The sequence below is a fragment of the Psammomys obesus genome, unplaced genomic scaffold (genome assembly GCF_907164565.1).
Source record: "Psammomys obesus unplaced genomic scaffold, mPsaObe1.curated_primary_1811, whole genome shotgun sequence".
NCBI lineage: Eukaryota > Metazoa > Chordata > Mammalia > Rodentia > Muridae > Psammomys > Psammomys obesus.
Window position 1 is genome coordinate 420,050 of NW_026590269.1, and position 21,928 is coordinate 441,977.

The 21,928-nt window shown below is 38.5% G+C and overlaps 1 protein-coding gene across 1 annotated transcript; it reads right to left on the reverse strand.

Moving 5' to 3' along the window:
• Nucleotides 1–9,524: 9,524 nt before the first annotated feature.
• Nucleotides 9,525–12,040, reverse strand: Pcdhb1 (protocadherin beta 1). The gene has a single exon (XM_055606746.1). The coding sequence runs from the start codon at nt 12,038–12,040 to the stop codon at nt 9,578–9,580; it is 2,463 nt and encodes an 820-aa protein (XP_055462721.1). The 3' UTR covers nt 9,525–9,577.
• Nucleotides 12,041–21,928: the final 9,888 nt, after the last annotated feature.

Here is a 21,928-nt window from a genome sequence, read left to right on the forward strand (position 1 = left end):
TCCAGCTCCTTCTCTTATATGTTTTATGTCTGTAGGCTGTTGTTTTGTTCTGACGACAGTGTCCTTTGCTTTACAGAAGCTTTTCAGTTTCATGAGGTCCCATTTATCGATTGTTTGTCTTAGAGCCTGTGTTGTTGGTGTTCTGTTCAGGAAGTTGTCTCCTGTGCCAATGAGTTCTAGGCTCTTCCCCACTTTTTCTTCTAACCTATTCAGTGTATCTGGTTTTATGTTGAGGTCTTTGATCCACTTGGACTTTAGTTTTATGAAGGGTGATAAATATGGATTTATTTGCATTTTTCTATATGTAGACATCCAGTTAGACCAGCACCATTTGTTGAAAATTCTGTCTTTTTCCATTGTACGGTTTTGGCTTCTTTGTCAAAAATCAAGTACCCATAGGTGTGTGGGTCTTCTATTCAATTCCATGGATCCATCATTCTGTTTCTATGCCAATACCATGCAGTTTTAATTACTATTGCTTTGAAGTACAGCTTGACATCAGGGATGGAGATGCCTCCAGACAATCTGTTCTTGTACAGGATAGTTTTGGAAATTCTGGGTTTTTTGTTTCTCCATATGAAGATGAGAATTTTTCTGTCAAGGTTTGTGAAGAATTGTGTTGGTAATTTTGGTGGAAATTGCATTGAATCTGTAGATTGCTTTTGGCAGAATGGCCATTTTCACTATGTTAATCCTACCAATCCATGAGCATAGGAGATCTTTCCATCTTCTGATATCTTCTTCAATTTCTTTCTTCAGAGACTTGAAGTTTTTTTTTGAACAGGTCTTTCACTTGCTAGGTTATAGCAAGGTACTGTATGTGGTTGGTGGCTATTGTGAAGGGTGTTGTTTCCTTAACTTCTTTCTCAGCCCTTTTGTCTTTGGTATACAGGAGGTCTTCTGGTTTTTTCTTTTGTTGTTGTTGTTGTTGTTTTAGTTAATTTTGTATCCTACTACTTTGCTGAAGATGTTTATCAGCTGAAGGAGTTCTCTGGTTGAATTTTGGGGGTCACTCATGTATTACTATGATATCATCTGCAAATAGTGACACTTTGACCTCTTCCTTTCCAATTTGTATCCCCTTGATCTCCTTTAGTTGTCTTATTGCTCTAGCTAGGACTTCAAGTACTATGTTGAAGAGATACGGAGAGATTAGGCAGCCTTGCCTTGTCCCTGTTGTCAGTGGGATTGATTTAAGTTTCACTCTGTTTAGTTTGATGTTGGCTATAGGTTTGCTGTATATTGTCTTTACTATGTTTAGGTATGTGCCTTGCATCCCTGCTCTCTCCAAGACTTTAAACATGAATGGGCGTTGGATTTTGTCAAATGATTTTTCGGCATCTAAGGAGATGATTTTTCTCCTTCAGTTTGTTTATGTGGTGGATCACATTGATAGATTTCCATATATTGAACTACACCTGCATGCCTGGAATGAAGTCTACTTGGTCATGGTGGATGATATCTTTTATATGTCCTTGAATATCTTCTATGTTTTATTTAGTTTCATTTTTTTCCTTATAGCTTCTAATAGATTTTCCAAAACAATCTTTTTAAATTATTTTTTCAAACTTTCTTTTTTATGTTTTGCTTTTAATTTTATGTGCATTGGTGTTTTGCTTGTATGTGTGTCTTTGTGAGGGTGTCAGATGCCCTGGAACTAAAATTACAGACAGTGATGTGTGCTGAGAAGTGAACCCAAGCCCTCTGGAAAAGCAGCCAGAGCACTGCTCTTAATCACTGAGCCATCTCTCCAGTCCCCCTGCCCAATCTTTTGATTAAATATGTCCTTAGTTTTTTCTATTATCTCATTATATCATCATATTAAATAATAATAGTCTTAAGGCTAATATTTTAGCCAGATGACACATGCCTTTAATCCCAACAATTGGGAGACAGAGGGAGGTAGTCCTGTGAGTTTGTGGCAAGCCTTTTCTACAGAGCAAGTTCCAAAACAGTCAGGGCTACCCAGAGAAACCTTGTCTCAAAAACAAATGAAAACAAAAATAAAAAACAAAACAAAACCAAAAAAGACTAATATTTTACTTAAGCCCATATGCAGTTTTTATTTTATGTAATTTATTTCTTTTCTTAACTCTGTTATCATTTTTTATTAATTTATTTTTATCAATTACAATTCAGTTTGTATTCCAGCTGTAGCCCCCTCCCTCATCCCCTCCTAATCCCATCCTCCCCAATCCCACCCATCCTCACTTTATTATTCTTTTTCCTTTGTTCAGTCAACCATTTTGAGAGTTCAGATAAGAACTATAATTGCTTTTATGTAAGTATGCTTCTTAATGTTACTGTGAGTCAGTGTTTTCAGCTCTTCTTTCTGATAGATACATAAAGGGAAGAAAAACCTGTCTTTGTATTTTAGATATGACTGATAAAAGGGAAAAGGATGTGCTTTAAGATGGAAAGATATAACCAAGTACCAGAAAACCCCAGTTAATTGTTACTGTCTCATAAGTCTCTCATCAAGAGATTCTTCAGAGTTAGCCAAATGGTTTATTCTGTAAGAGCACTTGATCAACAAGCATAAAGACCCGAGTTTGGATCAGAGCACCCAGGTAAAAACCTGGTTACGAGTATTTCCTCCTGTAACCCCAGTGCTGTGGGGGATGGAGACAAGAGGATCACCAAGGCTTGCTGGCAGCCAGCCAACTCTGTCTCAAGAAATAAGGCAGAATATCACAGAGTACATCCAATGTCTTCCTCTGGCTTTTGTAGATTTGTACATGTGCATAACACACACACACACACACACACACACACACACACACACATCTCTTCTTGTTTGGACCTCAATTCCCACATACTTTTTCCAGGGAACATAAACCATATAAAGGGTTACTGTAACTTGTAACCTACCAGCTAGAGAGTTTGAGAAAAGAAAGAGCAAGAACAAAGGCCCAAGTCTTGTCAATCTATGATTACTTAGTGTGTATCTTTACCTACAATGTGAACTGATGCCACTTGTTTCCAGGACACAGGTATCTATTGCCCAACAGGAAAGGAAGTTAATTTACTTTAATTTGTCATGCAGATGTGGTAGCAACCATCACCAACGCAGTCTGAGATACAGTCTGAGATAGCCTCCAGCTTTCCTGGAATTTTCTTAGAGGTTTGCCATTATTTCATAGATTCTTTAATGTTTGATACATGGTTCTTCTGGACCAATACTGAAGTCAGGAATCTAGGTAACCCACACAAACTTGCCAGATTGACAAGAAACAGGCTTGATACTAACTTCCCTCTGCCCTTTCATACATTACCTATTTCTAGAACTTCCATTTGTCCTATATTTAGTTCATGACCATAATAAAATGGCTGTTTTGTGGTCCTGAGTTTTTAAGTAGCTTTTTACATAACTGTAATATCCGTTGACTATTCCTCCACAAAACTTACTTTGTTCTGTGGTGTTGCTGAGTTCTTCAGTTAGTACCAATTGCCTAATTTGTTTTTCAGTAGCTGTTAACCTAATTGTACAACATCTACAAAAGTTTTATCACAGTAAATATGTTTCACTTCTAAAAGTTTTCTTGATTATATTTTTACCCATTTATTTTTTCTTTTATCTTAAGAGTTTTGTTTCAAAATATTATTTATTCATCTCTGCAAGTGTCCTAAACTATCTTAGTCTGAATGATACTTTGGAAAACTACTGTCTTCTTTTTCCTTCCTCTTCTCACCTCTGTTTGTATCCTAGGCTACCTGGATATGGCCAAGAATTAGGTCTTACAGTAATAATTCAGGCTTCTGCCTAACTGGAAATAGTACAGATGGTTTTGTTAAGATTGTTGGTCTCAGAGTGCTGTACAGCCTGGAGGCCATTTCTGTGTTTTCTAGTCTGTAATTGCAACATGCTAATGAATAGCTTTAAAAGTCTTTTTGCAGTAGATTTTCAACCTCATATCATAATGGTAGATGCACTCCAGATTCTTACCATGAGTGGTGACTATAACTTTTATTCTCCATCTTTCACAGAGAACATTTGGTTTAAATAACAACCATGTTTCTAGCAGCTAATGCTGGATTCCCACCCTAAAGCTCAGAAAACCAAGGGTTTCCTCACTGTCCACCATCTTGGGTCTCTGTTACATTTTTAACATTTCTGATTTCTAATCATGTATTAGAAGCAATTGTTTACTCCAACATCTTGACAAGGAAACATTTTGTTTTATCACTTCTCAACATTATTTTGATGTAATATCAACATAACAAATATCCATATAGGGTTTCTATATTTCCCAATACACAGATTGGGAAATTAAATCAACTTTTGGTTGAAAAGTACACAAATTAGTCACACACTTTGAAGATACTGAATTCTACAGAAAATATTTATATGGAGAGGTATATGTGGATAGGAATGAGATAAATTTCATCATTACAGAAAAAAAAATCACATTGACATGAGGAACTCATTTATTTATTTATTTATTTTTATGAACATTACACAAAACCAGATAAATAAATTCCATATGTATGTATATGTGCATATTTAATTTCAGCATATATATTTTTACATTATATTTCTATTATATAGCTTATAATATATAAATACTTATACATGATAAAATTTCAGTTTTTATGCTTAATATCTTTTTTACACCTAAAATTAAAACTTTAAATAATTTTAATGTATTTTCCATTATAGTTAAAAATATTCCTCATTAATAAACCTTTACAAGATAATGCTTGATTGAAAGACCCTAATATATAGGGTTAAAATACTAATTTTAGTCAAAATGTGTTCTATGTGGCTAATTCCATTCTTTTTTTTTTTTTATAATTCCATTCTTAAATAAAAACCTAAACTGGTTTGCTAAATGACAAAATAGATAATATGTCATTAAGTTATAACTTATTCAAGTAAGTATCCATAACAAAGTAATTATGTTAAAGTAACAAGAATTTCTTATCAAGAACTAAAAGAATTGGGATAATAGAAAGTAATGGCTATTGGAATACCATGATATTGTCTCTGCAAATATTCAACATGGGATACTAAAGTTAGTTGAAGCTGAAGCATGATTTGTATAATTTCAAACTATCCTCCTCTAAGTGTTAGTTACGAATAAAAAAATTATAGCATTAAATGGAGAAGTTTGGCTGATGTGATAACGATCAATATCACCTTGACTCCACTGAACTGTGGTGTCTCCACTGAACTGTCACATTGCATAGTGACAAATGCAGTAAATTTTACATTTTGTATCCTTACAGTAAAAGTACTATAGCCAGTGTTATGATTTTTTACATCATGTGCTTGTTGATACCCCAATGCCCTGGAGAGTGCATAGCACCATTTCTGTGGCATTCTTCCCAATTGATGCATAGCCTCAATCTAATCATGAAAAATAAAAACAATCTCAAATGCAGAAGCTTCTTCCTCACTTGAACCCTTCAATAATGTCAAAGCCATGAAAGACTGGGCAAGACTAAGGAACCACCACACATTTTAGGGTCAAAGGACACATAACAAGTAAATGCAATGTGGGATCCTGTGTTAGGTTTTTTTCTATTACTTAAATCTTTCATTATAAATATAGATTTATAGATGCCAAATTAAAGAGGTAACAGAAGCAGTTTGCCTAAGCCAGCTAGATAGTTTTAGTTCCTAAAGCATATATCTTGGTCTTTTTGCACATGAGACTCTTCTAAGTTTTTTAATTATAGCTACAAGTACATGTGAGTGTTTCTGATACTATCAAATATTTTGTAAAGAGAATCTTTCCTGATGGAGACTTAGAATTAATCTCAACTGATGTACAAAGTTCTGTCCAAATATAGATAACTCACAGCCTATCTGAGTTGATAAATGTTCTTGGGTTTTTTTTTCCAGGTACAGCTGGCATTCTCATAAGAACTTGAAGCCAAAAGTAGAGTATATCATCATTTAACCCAGCAGTCTTAGACCAGCAGTCAGTAACATTTTCATTGGCCTAAAGCAAAAATAAGAAATCAGTATCTACAAACCCATTTACTGTTGGACTATTGTAACCAAGTTACAATAGTACCCTAAGTACCTATCAGAGGATGAATAGGTAAAGAAAATTTGGCATAGATCTTCATTCATAGACTTCATTCAGCCATTAAGAAGGACCAATTTATGTCATTGCAGGAAAGTATATGGAACTGGAGATCATCATATTAAATAAAAAAGCTGGTCTCATAAAAATGAGTTATGTTTTCTGTTATGTGTGGAATTTGGTGGGAAAGGCATGAGAATAAATAGGATTGTGGAAGGGAAAGGCAGGGAGAGGGTGATGAGGGGTACCAGAGTGGTGAAGACAATCCAAGTAAATTATATGCACACAGAGATATAACTAAGTTCCATTACTTTGTACAGTTAATGGACATTAATCTTTAAAATGGAGGATCATCTGAGGTTAACCAGGCACTCATTTGCAAACAATACCAGACTTCTTATGGTCCAAACTAACAGTTCTTTACTTTATGATGATGTGTAAAGCAATATTTAAAAATTTAACAAATTCTTCATTCAACCATATTTTAACTTGAAAAGTAGTTTCTTTCATGAGATTGTCTTACCATTTTACATTAAAATAATTTCCCCTGTGAAATAATCATGATATAAAGTGATAGGCTTTATTTCATTTAATGCAGAGCAATGTTAACAAATCTAGGTCTCCTCTCTGTTGTGTCTGTTCACTTATTTATATATGAGTAAACATTGTGAAATATACTGAACAACCTTCTGATTTGTGCAAGAAAGATACATACTTGAAATAAACAGTATTATCACTCAACTTATGGAAAATATTTAGTACTAATGAAAGAATTCATTAGTTGTACTTGCTTCATCTATTCTCAAAATATTAAATAATATACTGAAGGTATCCATATGTTACAGTTCTATCCCAAGTATTTTATTTTATTATTTTTACATCAGACAATATGATCTGAACTTCTAACTTTTCTTTTTATCCTAAATATTTCAAAAGTACCAGTAAGGTTTAGTATATTCTGGCCAACAAATAACATCCAGATGGCATCACCAGGTATCAGACATAAATCTAAGAATGAAGAATATATAAGCAAATAGGATATGGTATATGAAGAAGTGTTTTGAGAAATATTTCTCTGCTCCAACAATTCCAGATACAAATATTTTGCATCAGCCAGGCGTAGTGGTGCACACCTTTAATCCTAACACTGAGGCTGAGGCGTGTGAATCTGTGAGTTCAAGGCCAGCCTAGCCTTTAGAGTGAGTTCTTGGACAGCCAGGACCACACAGAGAAATCCTGTCTCACAAATATTGTGCGTCTTGTGTCAAAGGAGCAAGGACATACTTCAGTGAGTCTAAACTGACACAGATTTGCTAAAGGGGAAGGACACAGAGCTACAGCCTCATTAAAGCAAACTGACTTTCAGGGTATGGTTAGTAGTATCACTGGCATTCACAAACAATAATGCCTCAGAGTTCATTTTTTCTTTGACTTTAGAATGAGAGCACCTAGAAAGGCTTTTGAGGGTTTAAAAAAAAATGGTCTTAAAAGTGACCTAACTTCTTTTTCCACTCCAGTTCATTTTATGCATAATTTCTTAGAAATAGACCCTTTCATCATCCTGAGTGAGGTATTCCAGAAGTAAAAAGACACACACAGTATATACTCACTTATAAGTGAGTACTAGGCCTATAAGATAGGATAAACATACTAAAATCTGTACACCTAAAGAAGATAAACAAGAAGAAGAACCCAGGGTAAGATGATCAATCCTCACTTAGAAAGACCAATGGGATGGACATTGGAAGAAGGAGAAAACAAGAAACAGGACAGGAGCCTACCACAGAGGGCTCTACCACAGAAAGACTATACCTAGCAGTGTATCAAAGCAGATGCTGAGACTCATAACCAAACTTTGGGCAGGGCGCAGGGAATCATATGAAAGAAGGGGGAGTTGGTAAGACCTGGAGAGGACAGGAGCTCCACAAGGAGAGCAACAGAACCAAAATATCTGTGCTCAAGGGACTTTCCTGAGACTGATACTCCAAACAAGGTCCATTCATGAAGATAACCTAGAACCCCTGCTCAGATATAGCCCATGGCAGCTCAGTATCCAAGTGGGTTCCCTAATAATGGGAACAGGGACTGTCTCTGACATGAACTCAGTGGCTGGCTCTTTGCTTCCCGCCCCCGAGGGAGGAGCAGCCTTGCCAGGCCACAGAGGAGGACATTGCAGCCAGTCCTGATGAGACCTGATAAGCTAGGGTCAGATGGAAGGGGAGGAGGACCTCCCCTATCAGTGGACTTGGAGAGGAGCATGGGGGAGATGAGGGAGGAAAGGTGGAATTGGAAGGGAGTGAGGGAGGGTGCTACAGCTGGAATACAAAGCAAATAAAATGTAATTAATGTAAAAATTTTTAATTAAAAAAATAAATAGACCCTTTTCAACATTTACAGTGCTGTAGTGACCTGGGGAGGGGGGACTACCACAAAATCAGTACTACCAAAAAGTGCTTCTCTTACAGCCATTTAACTAGTATTAAAGAATTTTTTTTATTTGGTGCCTTATTTTATAGTTACTCTGCAAACTACAAAATAGTTTAAAAGTATAAAACTTCTACAGTATTAACACAAAATGATTTATAGTAAGTATTCTATAGCTAGTTTAACTATAGCAGAGGTATTCTATTTATATCATAACTCATAACTTTATTTCCTATATTTAATAACTACTCTTTGATAAGACAAGTATATCTATAATGCTCGAAAACTGAGACCTGTCTACAACCCCCAAAATAACCCTCAAGAAGCTATATCTAACAATTCTGGAGACTATTTCTTTACTGAATTCTAGCTTTATATCTGTTCTTACATATAGAAATAAATTAAATCCTTTCTTTGTTTTAATCTTCATTTTTTCTGTCACCATAAGTAAGAATCACCACTTTCCCTGGGCATTTTCACGGTTATAAACAGCTTGCAAGCGGACCCAGACATATCTCCATTTCTCAGGTACAAAATATGAAACTTTCTGAATAATAAACTATCTCTGCTTGCCATTATTGGGGGGGCAGGGCCTCATTATGTAGTTCTGACTGGCTTGGAACTCACAGAGATCCACCTGACTCTACCTCCTGAGTTCTGGAATTAGAGGCATGCACCACCATTCTCAGGCAAACATAATTCTGAGAACTAGTTCCCTTCCCTTTGCATGAATAACTTTCTTCCGGAAAATGATTTGAAGGTAAAATAACCAGCTCTTTCTATGGAACTAAGTATTTTTCAGGCCAGGGCCAGTGAGCTTCCATGGGAAACATGAAAAAAAAAAATGGCTCATTCATGTCTTGCCTTGTAGATATGAGAGGGAAAAGCAGAATTTACACACAGTAACATTTATTTAACAGAATTCCAAATGCTCATATAATCTAGGATATATAATCAGGATACTAAGCTAAAGCTCAGTCTGAGTCTCCTATTTTCACCAAACCAGGCACTCCTGTTTCCACCAGAGTTGCTGTCTAGTGTTGCAGTGGGATGGTAGGTCTCTGAAGGTTGTCTATAACACCATGTTTCTCTTCTCCCATGAGGGATGTTAGCCAGAGTTATGTATAGTCATTCCCCATCCGGGCATGACCCTCTGAACCCCGAGACCGATTTCTACCAGAATCTGGAGGTAAACTGGGGTCATCCTCTGTTTTCACCTCTCCAGTGGCGTGAGGGAATGGAAAATTGGGCATAAATCGCTTAAGAAAACGGAACTCACTATTGCCAGTCCCGGTGGCTGAGCACATATCATATGGACAAGGCTGAGATAAGGAACCATTGCCCCTTCCTTGCACCAAATTGTTAGGGAAATTACAGTCGTCATAGAAGTGCTCTTGAATTGTGAATTTGTCTCTGTGCTTAAACTTCTGGTAGAGGTGTATAATAAAGATCACAGCGACAGAAAAGAGAAAAAGAAAAGAAAGCACGGCCAGAGAAATGACCAAATATTTTGTGGTTGGATTTACCTTTCTAGAATGCTTGGATGGATCCTGAAACTGCAAGTAAGGCTCTGAAAAGCCATCTACCAGCAGGATGTTCAGTGAGGCGGTCGTGGAGAGAGCTGGTTGGCCATGATCCTGAACAATAATGACCAGTTTCTGCATCATAGGGTCTCTCTCAGTTATCTGCCTCAGTGTACGTATTTCCCCGTTTTGTCTTTGAACAGAAAACAACCCAAGGTCCGTGGCTTTAAGAAGATGGTACGAAAGCCAGGAATTCTGCCCCGAGTCACCATCCACAGCCACCACTTTGGTCACCAGGTAACCTGCCTCTGCAGACCTTGGCACCAGGTCATTGCAGGGCAAAGTGCCATTCTGCAGTGGGTACAAGATCATCGGACGGTTGTCGTTGTCATCCAGGACAACCACTCTGACAGTAACTTGACTACTCAGTGACAGAAAACCCCCGTCAGTTGCCTTTACCACAAACTGAAAATCTTGAATGGCCTCGTAATCCATGGTTCTTAGTGCATAGAGTTTTCCATTGTCTGAATTTATAGAGATGTAAGCAAAGACGGACAGATCTCCACTCTTTGGAGGCAGCAGAGAATACGTCACTTGGGCATTTTCACCCAAGTCTAGGTCCTCTGCGTGGACCTTGCCAATAAAAACTGCGGGACTGTTGTTTTCACGAACAGTCAAGATGTAGGAATCCTCCTGAAAGACTGGAGGATTGTCGTTCACGTCAGATATTAGCACTTCAATCACGGTCTCTGTGGACAGGTTGGGCGGTCCAGTATCCACGGCAACGAGGGTAACATTGTAGCTGGAGACATCCTCCCTATCCAAGGTTCTGTCGGTGACCAGAGAGTAAGAATTCCGAAATGTGTGCTTGACTGCAAAGGGCAAGTCTTCCTCTTCTCTGAGAAAGCAAGTGATTTTTCCTCCAACTCGCACATCCCGGTCTCGGACAGTGAAGAGGGCCACCACAGTCTGGAGAGGAGCGTCCTCGGGAAGAGGGCTGGACACCGAGGAGATCGTCACTTCCGGAGGATTGTCGTTCACATCCAGCACTTCCACCAAGACTTTGCTGTGGGCCGCGAGGCCTCCTCCATCTGTAGCTTGAATGTCAATGTCATACGTTTCTATCGTTTCAAAATCTAGGGGCCCTCGGAGTCGAACCTCTCCAGTTTGCGGGTCGACAAGAAACGTCCTGAGAACTGCTTCTGGATTTTCAGCCAAAGAGTAAGTTATCTGCTTGTTGGAGCCCTCATCCAGGTCTGTGGCAGTCACCACTACCACCAAAGAGCCGTTGTCGCTTTTCTCTGGCACCTGAGCGCGGTACACCAAGCGAGAGAACTGAGGCACATGGTCATTGACGTCCAGGACAACCACGCGAATGTTGGCGGTGCCAGACTTGGGAGGGGACCCACCATCCACCGCTGTAATGGTCAAGTTGACTTCAGGCTGCGCCTCTCTATCCAGGGGATTATCTAGCACAAGTTCCGCATATTTGGGACCATGACTTCGGAAGCGAGTGTGCAGATGGAAATAGCTGTTTGCACTTAGGGTGTAGTTTTGGAGACCATTGAGTCCCACGTCCAGATCCTGGGCACTCTGCAGCGGAAAGCGTGAGCCCAAGGGGGTGCTCTCTGGAATCTTTAGAAGAGGCTCTTTGTTTAGAAAAACTGGGGCATTGTCATTGATGTCAAATACTCTGACTTCCACACGGAAGGACTGCAGTGGTTCTGCCAGAACAATTTCAAAGTGCAGCACGCACGGGTCAGCTTTGCCACAGAGCGCCTCGCGGTCTAGTTTCTCCTTGACGAACAAATCTCCAGTCTTGCGGTGGAGCCGGAAATGCAACTTGTTGCCCTCGGCAACCAGCCGCGCCCCGCGCTCCGCCAGCTTTCCCACCTCTAGCCCCAGATCCTTAGCCACGTTAGCCACAAACGAGCCGCTCTCCATCTCCTCCGCCACCGAATAGCGGATGGTGGCCGCACCTCCCACAGACACACACCAGAGAAGGAGAAGAGAGCCCACCTGCCTGCTCTGCAAAGGCCTCCTGCGCGCAGCTCCCATGATTCCTCACTGGCCCCAGCTCGGTCGGGGGTACGCTGGCTTTCACTTTTGCCAACAGGTAGCGCAAAAACCAGCTTCTCCTCTTACAGCCTCTAACCGCAGCGTCACCAAAGGCTGGCTCCTCTGACTAGGTGAGCTGTTTTGCACTTGAAAGAAAATCTGCACTGAGTAACTTAATTCCCCAGGCCATTGAACGTATTAATAGGTATGTGCTCATTCCGGAGAGTTGAGCAGAGGTTGGAAGTTTGTTGCTACAGCAACCAGAGACTCTCTGTTGATTCCCTTTCAAGAAAAAAAGTCCTTGGGAATTGAGAGGCTGGAAGTATGTGTGCTCACAGTGAGGTCATTATCTGTTTGTTGTCTGGGGCCACCGCAGCAATGAGCAAACAGCACGAATTAAAGCTACGTTTCCACAGTCCACCTAGAGACCAAGGGAAAAGGAGAACAGACCCTGTACTAGCCTCCGAAGTCCAAATGAAACTTGGGGTTAATAAAGTGGAAAGGACAGGTGGAGGGATTGAAGGAAAGGTAACAGTGAAGAAAAGTGAACAGGCAAATACTCTTCAGGAACCCTGGGTCCTGTAGGAAGACACATCTTGGTTTGCACAAATCCATTGCTTGGCCCACAGGAAGCACTCTCGTATGACTATTTGTCAGGCGGTGACACTGAGCAGGCGTGGTTTCTACAAACTGACACTGTGATGAGTGATTTGCAGGCTTTATCTAGTGTAATCTTGCAAGCGACCCTCTGAGAAAGGCAATTTTCTGTCTTAAAAGATGAGGAAACTGACGGGAGCGATTTTGTCAAACCTCCAAGTTCCGCGGCCTAGTAAACAGAAAGATTTGTTATGCGCTGTAGTTTTGTCTGATCTAAAATCTATGCACATAGTCAATACATTGCTCTATTTCCTGAGTCATATAGTGGATCAATTAAGCAAAGATTAATTTAGGAATTTAGATTTCAAAATAGGAAGGTGAGCTCTGGTCTTCCTACAATTTTTTTAAACAGATGAAACTGGAGTCCTGGGCTCTGGGGTTGGAGTTCAGTGAAACATCTTTGCATAGTATGCAGTAGGCTCCAGGTTCAATCCCCAGTGCTACACACAAAGACAAAAGGTCCCAAATGCTGCAGTATAAATTAAACCTGTCTCCATTAGTGCTAGCATTTTAAAACCTAAGTGCTATACTAATGTTTGGTGTCATTTAAGAGAAGCCTAAACCATATTTCTCAGTGGAAACAAAGTGAATGAAAGCAGAACGTATGCAAAATATTAAGCTGAGCATAGTGAAACATGACTGTAATTTTAGCACTTTAGGAGGTAGAGGCAACAATATTAAGACTACAAAGCCACCATTGGCTGCTGCACATGGTCGTACTGGGTACATGAGAGCCTGTCTCAAAAAGTTAAAAATATACAAAATATTAATATTTGGCATCATTAACAGCCCCTCCAATCTCTATCAGGCACCTTAACACCTGGTGCAAATGTATACCCTGCATTGATTGCTTTCTCCTCTCCTTCAAACAATAAAATATATACTAGAAAGTCTTCTGGCTCTAGTTTCTTTATTATTTGTCTGAATGTGAAATTAATGGTGTTTATTCATTATCACTTTATAGGAGTCTCGTCCTGTTGGTGGCAACAGAAGTTTTTCTGTACCATACAAAGTTGCATCCACTAACTCACTGCAACCGTGAAAACTGCACAGCCCTGCAGACAGGAGGGAAGGTCAGTAAGAAGTTATTATCAGGGGCACAGGATGTCTAGCTTTGTGTTGAGTAATTTAGGAGGGATTTCAAGTAGGACTTTGATCTGGGTTGGATGCTGTCTTACATGAAGTTAATTACATGATGAATAAATTAATAATTTGATGTAGACTATAAGGAGTGAAGCTAATGCTGTCATTGGCAAGTAAGCCATGGTTACTAATATTTGCATTCTAGAGCGGCATTTGGTCATTTTATGAATGGAGTGATTAGTGTTCTATTTTTTTTTTTTTTGTCTGTGTAGACTGACTGTATTGAGTTCTTTCCCCTGAACCATTATCATCACAGAGTACCTTGTCTAAGTGTTCTTTGAAATTGGTTTTGGTCAACAGGAAAACACCAGCTTATCTCTATTAACACAACTCCTAGATATGAAGGATTGCTTTTATTTTTTTTAGTACAGTTGCACCAAAATTCAATTGTTCATTTTATTATTCATTTAATTTAAAATTATTACATAACTTTGTGTGTATGTATGCAGATCTGGCGGACAAAGTGTCTACCTAGAAGTGACATTGATGTCATATCGCATATTCTTTTTCAGTTTTACATTATAATGACACACCGCTGAGAAGTTGTATCAATTTATACTGAATTTATATGGTCATCAGCAATGTAACCACTAGTTGTTCAAATTATGCCCAATGTATAGTGTCTTTGTCTGTTGCTAATAACAAAATATCATGAAGTTAATTATTTTTAAAATAGCTTTTTTTGCCACATGATTCCAACCCAAGATTCAGGAGTTATTCTAGTGATGGCCTTCCTTCTATAATTGGCAATCAAGGGAGTCACATGGTGAGATGTATAGGGTGTGTAAAAGAGACCTGAAATTTATACTAGACCTACTTTTGAGGTAATCTATTAATCACATAAAGAACTTCTTAAAAGTCTCAGCATATTCCTACCCTATAACATCTCATCATAGGAATTAAATATCAGCATGAGTTTTAAAGTGAACACACTGTGCTCAGACTCCAGTACTTTGCCTTACTAGTCTTCTAAAATTACATCATGCTGAGATATTGGGTTAAATAATAACACCAACATAATCTTAGGGTTAATAATAACAAAATATATAGAGTCCAACAGCTTATTTATTTACAATTTACTACAACAATTTTTTAATAATAAGCTTCACAACCTAATAATTAAACAGCTTTTATTCTATTCTTAAGCCTCTAAGCTAATCTGGTTTCCTCCCAGCATACATCTCAGAGATACTTGAACTTTGTAGCTTTCCTTGCTGTACATCTTCTCCTGGTCCCTCTTGGACATCTGCCAGTGCCTGAATCTCCTATTGTTTCCTCCAACACCTCCTCCTCTAGCTGGCAAGAAGTCCAGCCCTATTCTCTCACCTGCTCAGTGATTGTCTCTAAGTTGCTTTATTGGCATATCAGGGGACAATTGGGGAGCAATGTTTACACATCATTGACACAGAAAATTCTCAGAACAAGGATTGCAGCCAGATACCAGATATGGGGTATACAGAAATCAGCATTTGAATTACACAATAATCTTATGCCTATAGTGATCATATAGGATGCAGGGTATTATTTCAATTTTCTTGTATCTGTTGCTACATGCCCTAGTTATTTCCTTCTTCAATTGAAAATAGATTCTCCTCTCATGCAATACATCTCAACCACAGATTCACCTCCCTCCCCTTCTCCCACCTTCCCTCTCCCTGAGATCCATTTCCCCTCTATTTCCTCTTCAAAAGAAGACCAGGACTCTAAGAGATGACAACCAAACAGGACACAACAACATACACGCAAATTTTTATCATGTTTGAATGGAACATCCTGTAGATGTCTCCTAGTTCTAGTTGACTCCGACATTTCTGTTTTTAGTTTTTGTCTTAATCACCTGTCTACTGATGAGAGTGGGGTGTTGACGTCACCCACTGTCACTGTTGAGGGTCAATATGTGATTTTAGCTGTGGTAGTGTTTCTTTTATGGACGTGGGGGCCCTTGTGTTTGGTGTGTAAATATTTAGAATTGTAATATCCTCTTAGTAGATTTTTTCATTTGATTAGTATATACTGGTCTTCCCTGTATCTTCTGATTGGTTTTGGTTTGAAGTCTATCATGTCTGATATAAAATAGCTATAATTGCTTGCTATTTGAGTCCATCTGCTTAAAATCTTTTTGTATCCTTTTACCCTGATGTAATGTCTATTCTTGATGATAAGGTATGTTTAGTAGAAAGGTGCATCTTGTTTTCTAAGCCAATCTATTAGTCTGTGTCTTTTAGGAGAATTAAACACATTAATATTAAGAGTTTAAAAAAAAAGAGTTATTAAGCTGCGTGGTTGTGGCACACACCTTCAATCCCAGCACTCCAGAGGCAGAAGCTGGCCTTGAACTCACAGAACTCTGTGAGGTTCTACAGAGGGAGTTCCAAAAACAAAAGAAGAAAAAACAAAAAATAAATAAAAAATAAAAACATCAACGACAAAGGAAAAAAAAAAAACTCTGTATCACAAAACTAAAAAAAAAAAAAGTCATTTACTGATTCTGTTACTTTTTGTGGTGGTATGAGTACCACCACCCCCCCATTTTTTATTTTGCTCCTCTTGGAGTATGTGTTGCCTATCTCCTCTTGGGTATAGTTTTTGTTTGTTTGGTTGGTTGGTTGGTTGGTTTTTGAGTTTGGGGTTTTGGTTTTTGGTTCTTGGTTTTCCAAGACAGGGTATCTCTGTGTAACCTTGGTTGTCCTGGACTTGATTGTAGACCAGACTGGCCTCAGACTCACAGAGATACACCTACCTCTGCCTCCTTGAGTGCTGGAATTACAGGTGTGCACCACTGTGCCTGGTGTAGTTAACTTCTTTAGACAGAAGTTTTCCTTTTAGTGCCTTCTTTAAAGCTAGATTGGTAGATGAAATTGCTTAAATTTGGTTTTATCATGTGATGTTCCTTTCTCCATCATTATTATGGTTGATAGTTTTGCTGGGTATAATAGTCTGAGCTGCCATTTGTAGACTCTTAAGAGTTTGTAGATCATCTGTACAGGCCCCTCGGTCTTTTAGAGTATCCATTAAAAAGGTGAAGTTTTATTCTAACAGGTCTGATTTTATATGTTATGTTGTCTTCTTCCTTTGCAGAATTTAATATCCTTCATTTACTGTTGTGATAATTATGTGTCATGGGGAATTTGTTTTCTGGTCTTTTTAATTTGGTTTTGTGTTTACTTCTTATACTTAGGTAGGCAACTCTTTCTTTACATTGGGGAAATTTTATCCCATGATTTTGCTAAAATATTTTCTCTGACTTTGACTGGGCTTTCTCTCTTTACTTTATTCCTGTTATTCATAGGTTTAGCTTTTTCATTGTGTCCTAGATTTCCTGAGTGTTTGGGGCTTGAATTATTTTATAGCTACCATTTTCTGTATCTGAATTATCCATTCCTTTTCTTTATTCAGCCTTGCCTTTCAAAACTAATTTTCTCTGTATCATATGAACCTTATAGTCCAAAAAGGAGAAAAGACAGGCTGTTGTTGTGAAAGCATATTGCACCAAGTGCAGGGCAAATTTTTTTTTCTTTTTAGTTACATTTTTTTAACTCTGTGTCCCAGCTGTATCCCGCTCCCTCATTCCCTCCCCAACCCCACACTCCCTCCCTGGTCTCCTCCCTGCCCCTTTCCAAGTCCACTGATAGGGGAGAACCTCCTCCCCTTTCATCTGACCCTGTTTTATCAGGTATCTTCAGGGCTGGCTGCAAAGTCCTCCTCTGTGGCCTAACAGACTGCTCCTCCCCTGGGGGGGGGGGTCAAACAGCCTGCCCTTGAGATCCTGTTAGAAATAGTCCGTGTTCCCCTTACTTTGGAAAACTACTTGGTTACTGAGCTACCACAGGCCACATCCGAGCAGAAGTTCTAGGTTATATCCATAGGTGGTCCTTGGTTGAGTGTCAGTCTCAGAAAAGACCCTGTGGCAGGGCAAATTTTATATTATACAAATAATTTAAGTATTTTGTATATAAAAAATAAGCAGATTAATTTTTATTATATATACCCTGATTTTAATTATTTCATTTTACTTGCTTCATTATATTGAGATATACATATGTAAGTGTACATATGTGTGTATTATCTTTTTCCTGAAAAAAATTATACAATAGAAATGCAAAAAATTAAAGCATTTGGTTAAAAAAAATTAAGTGAATCTTTAGGGGTATTATTTTTTTTCAGTAATTGTAAATTTGATCTGATTTTTTTGTTTGATAACTCCCAGTCTTCCTGATAATCTTTCCTCTAAATAAAATGTTGTTAATTTTTAAGTTTCAAAAAAATGAAATTCTCTCTTCCATGTCTTTTAATCTGTTGCTAAGGTCTACATCTGAGGTTTTTGTTTGATATCTTAAGTTTTTAATTTCTATTTTTTATTTCAGTTTGGTTTTCTTAGGTATTCTATTTCTTTGTTAAATTCTACTTTCATATTTTGCAATATTTTTATTCATTCAACTATTTGGTTTTCACAGTTTTCATTAAGGCAGTTACTCCTCTTTTTCTACACACTTTAATTTTTTATATTAATTGGAGCTTATTCACTTTGTATTCCAGCTATAACCCTCACCCTCATTCCCTCCCAAACCCACCTCCCTCCCACATCTCCTCCCATGCCCTTCCCCAAGCCCACTGATATGGGAGGTCCTCCTCCCCTTCCATCTGACCCTAGCCTATCAGCTCTCACCAGGACTGGCTGTATTATCTTCCTCTTTGGTCTGGTAAGGCTGCTCCGCACTCAGGGAGAGGTGATCAAAAAGCCAGCCACTGAGTTCATGTTAGAGACAGTCCCTCCTCCCCTTACTAGGGCACCCACTTGGATACTGAGCTGCCATGGGCTACAACTGTGCAGGGATTATAAGTTATCTTCATGTAGGGTCCTTGGAATATCAGTCTCAGAAAAGACCCTTAGGCCCAGATATCTTGGTTCTGTTACTCTCCTTATGGAGCTCCAGTCCCTTCCAGGTCTTTCTGTCTCCCCCTTCTTTCATAAAATTCCATGCAGTCTCAGCATCTGCTTTGATACCATTCTGGGTAGTCTTTCAAAGACCCTCTGTGGTAAGCTCCTGTCCTTTTCCCTGTTTTCTCCCTCTTCTGATGTCTGTCCCGTTTGCCTTCCTGAGTGAGGATAATCAACTTACCCAGCTTCCTCCTTCTTGCTTAGCTTCTTTAGGTGTACAGATTTTAGTATTATTATCCTATATTATATGTCTAATAGCCACTTACAAGTGAGTATATAACATGTGTGTCTTTCTGCTTCAGGGATACCTCACTCGGGATGATCTTTTCTAGTTCCCACTATTTGCCTGTTAATTTTATGATTTCCTTGTTCTTAAATGCTAAGTAGTATTCCATTGTGTAAATGTACCACAATTTCTGTATCTGTTCCTCCGTTGAGGGACATCTAGGTCGTTTCCAGGTTCTGGCTATTAAGAATAAAGCTTCTACGAACACAGTTGAGCAAATGTCCTTGTTGTGTATTTGAGCATATTTTGGATATATGCCTAGGAGTGGTATAGCTGGGTCTTGAGGAAGCACTATTCCTAATTGTCTGAGAAAGCACCAGATTGATTTCCAAAGTTGTACTAGTTTACATTCCCACTAGCAATACAGGAGAGTTTCCCTTTCTCCACATCCTGTCCAGCATTTATTGTCACTTGAGTTTTTGATATTAGCTATTCTGATGGATATAAGGTGAAATCTCAGGATCATTTTGATTTGCATTTCCCTGATGACTAAGGACATTGAGCATTTAAGTGTTTCTCTGCCATCCAATATTTCTGTATAGATAATTCTCTGTTTAGCCCTGTATCTCATTTTTAATTGGATTGCTTAATTTGTTGCTTTTTAATTTCATGAATTCTTTATATACACCCTATAGCCAACATCAGACTAAATGGAGAGAAACTTAAATCAATCCCACTGAAATCAGGGACAAGGCAAGGCTGCCCACTCTCTCCACATCTCAACATAGTACTTGAAGTCCTAGCTAAAGCAATAAGACAACTAAAGGAGATCAAGGGAATTCAAATCAGAACGGAAGAAGTCAGCGCATCACTATTTGCAGATGATATGACAGTATACATTAGTGACCTCAAAAATTCAACCAAGAGAATTCCTTCAGTTGATAAATACCTTCAGCAAAATGGCTGGATACAAAATTAACTCAAAAAAATCAGATGCCTTCCTGCATATGAAAAACAAAAGGGCTGAGAAAGAAATTAGGGAAACTATATCCTTCACAATAGCCACAAATCACATAAAGTACCTTGGTGTGACTCTAACCAACCAAGTTAAAGACCTGTTTGAAAAAAAACTTCAAGTCTCTGAAGAAAGAAATTGAAGAAGATATCAGAAGATGGAAAGATCTCCCATGTTCATGGATTGGTAGGATTAACATAGTAAAAATGGCCATTCTACCAAAAGCAATCTACAGATTCAATGCTATTCCCATCAAAATACCAACATAATTCTTAACACAACCTAAAAGAACAATTCTCAACTTCACATGGAAAAACAAAAAGCCCAGAATTGCTAAAATAATCCTCTACAATAAAAGATCTTCTGGAGGTATCTCCATCCCTGATCTCAAGCTGTACTACAGAGCAATAATAATAAACACTGCATGGTACTGGCATAGAAACAGAATGATGGATCAATGGAATCAAATCAAAAACCCAAAAATAAGCCCACACATTTACAGATACTTGATCTTTTACAAAGAAGCCAAAACCATACAATGGAAAAAAGACAGCATTTTCAACAAATGGTGCTGCTCTAACTGGATGTCTACATGTAGAAAAATGCAAATAGATCTGTATTTATCACCCTGCACAAAACTAAATTCCAAGTGGATCAAAGACCTCAACATAAAACCACAAACACTAAATCTGTTAGAAGAAAGAGTGGGGAAGAGCCTTGACCTCATTGGCACAGGAGACAACTTCCTGAACAGAATACCAACAGCACAAGCTCTAGGAGCAACAATCAATAAATGGGACCTCCTGAAACTGAAAAGCTTCTGTAAAGCAAAGGACATTGTCGTCATAACAAAACAAAAACAGACTGGGAAAGGATCTTCAACCCTATATCTGATGGTTGCTCCTCTTTTAGGTCCATGAAAAATTCTGGTTTGAAGTCCTTGCCTTGTGCTTCAACTAAATTATTTTTTCTGGGCTTATTATACCAGGACTGCTGGCTTCGGGAGAAGACATATTGTCTTGGCTGCTCATGTTTTTGTTTCTTCTCTGTGATCTAGGCATCTGTAGTTGTGATGTTTGAAATGCTTCTTGGTGTAGGTGTATGGTCTTGTCTTTGTTGAATGTGTGTTCTGTTCTTTGGTTGCTATTGTCCACACTGGATTCTTACCAAGTGGCTATGGAGTTCCTAGTAGAGAATGTTTCTGTGGATTGGCTGGTAACACCAAGAAATGAAGATGAGCTAGGAGGACAGGCTGAGAGGGCCAGCAGGAAAGGACCCTGGTTCTGCACCACGTGATAGTGTCTTGAGGGAATAGAGGTAGGGTGGAAGAAGATCTTGCAGGTGGGCTGGAACAAGGCAAGTAAGTTTGAGTAGACTGGCAAGAAAATACTAGAGGAAACACAGTTTATCAGATCTTATGTCCAGGTCTGTGATTCATAAGGAGTTGAGATGTAAGGATCTAGTTTTATTTTTCTACAAGTAGCTATCCAGTTTGACCAGCATCGTTTGTTAAAGGTAATGTCTTTATCCAATGTGGGGATTTGTTTGTTTGTTTTGCTTCATTGTAAAAACAATAAAAACAGGTGGCTGTAGGTGTGTGAATTTATATATGGGTTAATTATATTCCATTGATTAATGTGTCTTTTATGCTGTTTTATTTACTACAGCTCTGTTTTTTATAACTTTATTTTTTAAGATTTATTTATTATTCATACAGTGCTTTGTCTGAAGGCCAGAAGAGGGCACCAGATCTCACTATAGATGGTTGTGAGCCACCATGTGGTGGCTGAGAATTGAACTCAAGACCTTTGGAAGAACAGCCAGTGTTCTTAACCCCTGAGCCATCTCTCCAGCCCCATAACTTTATTTTTATAAGTCTATTTTTATAACTTAAAATTGGGAATAGTG

Coding starts and splice junctions, on each gene's coding strand:
- Pcdhb1 (XM_055606746.1), bottom strand. CDS start 12,040: ATGGGAGCTGCGCGCAGGAGGCCTTTGCAGAGCAGGCAGGTGGGCTCT.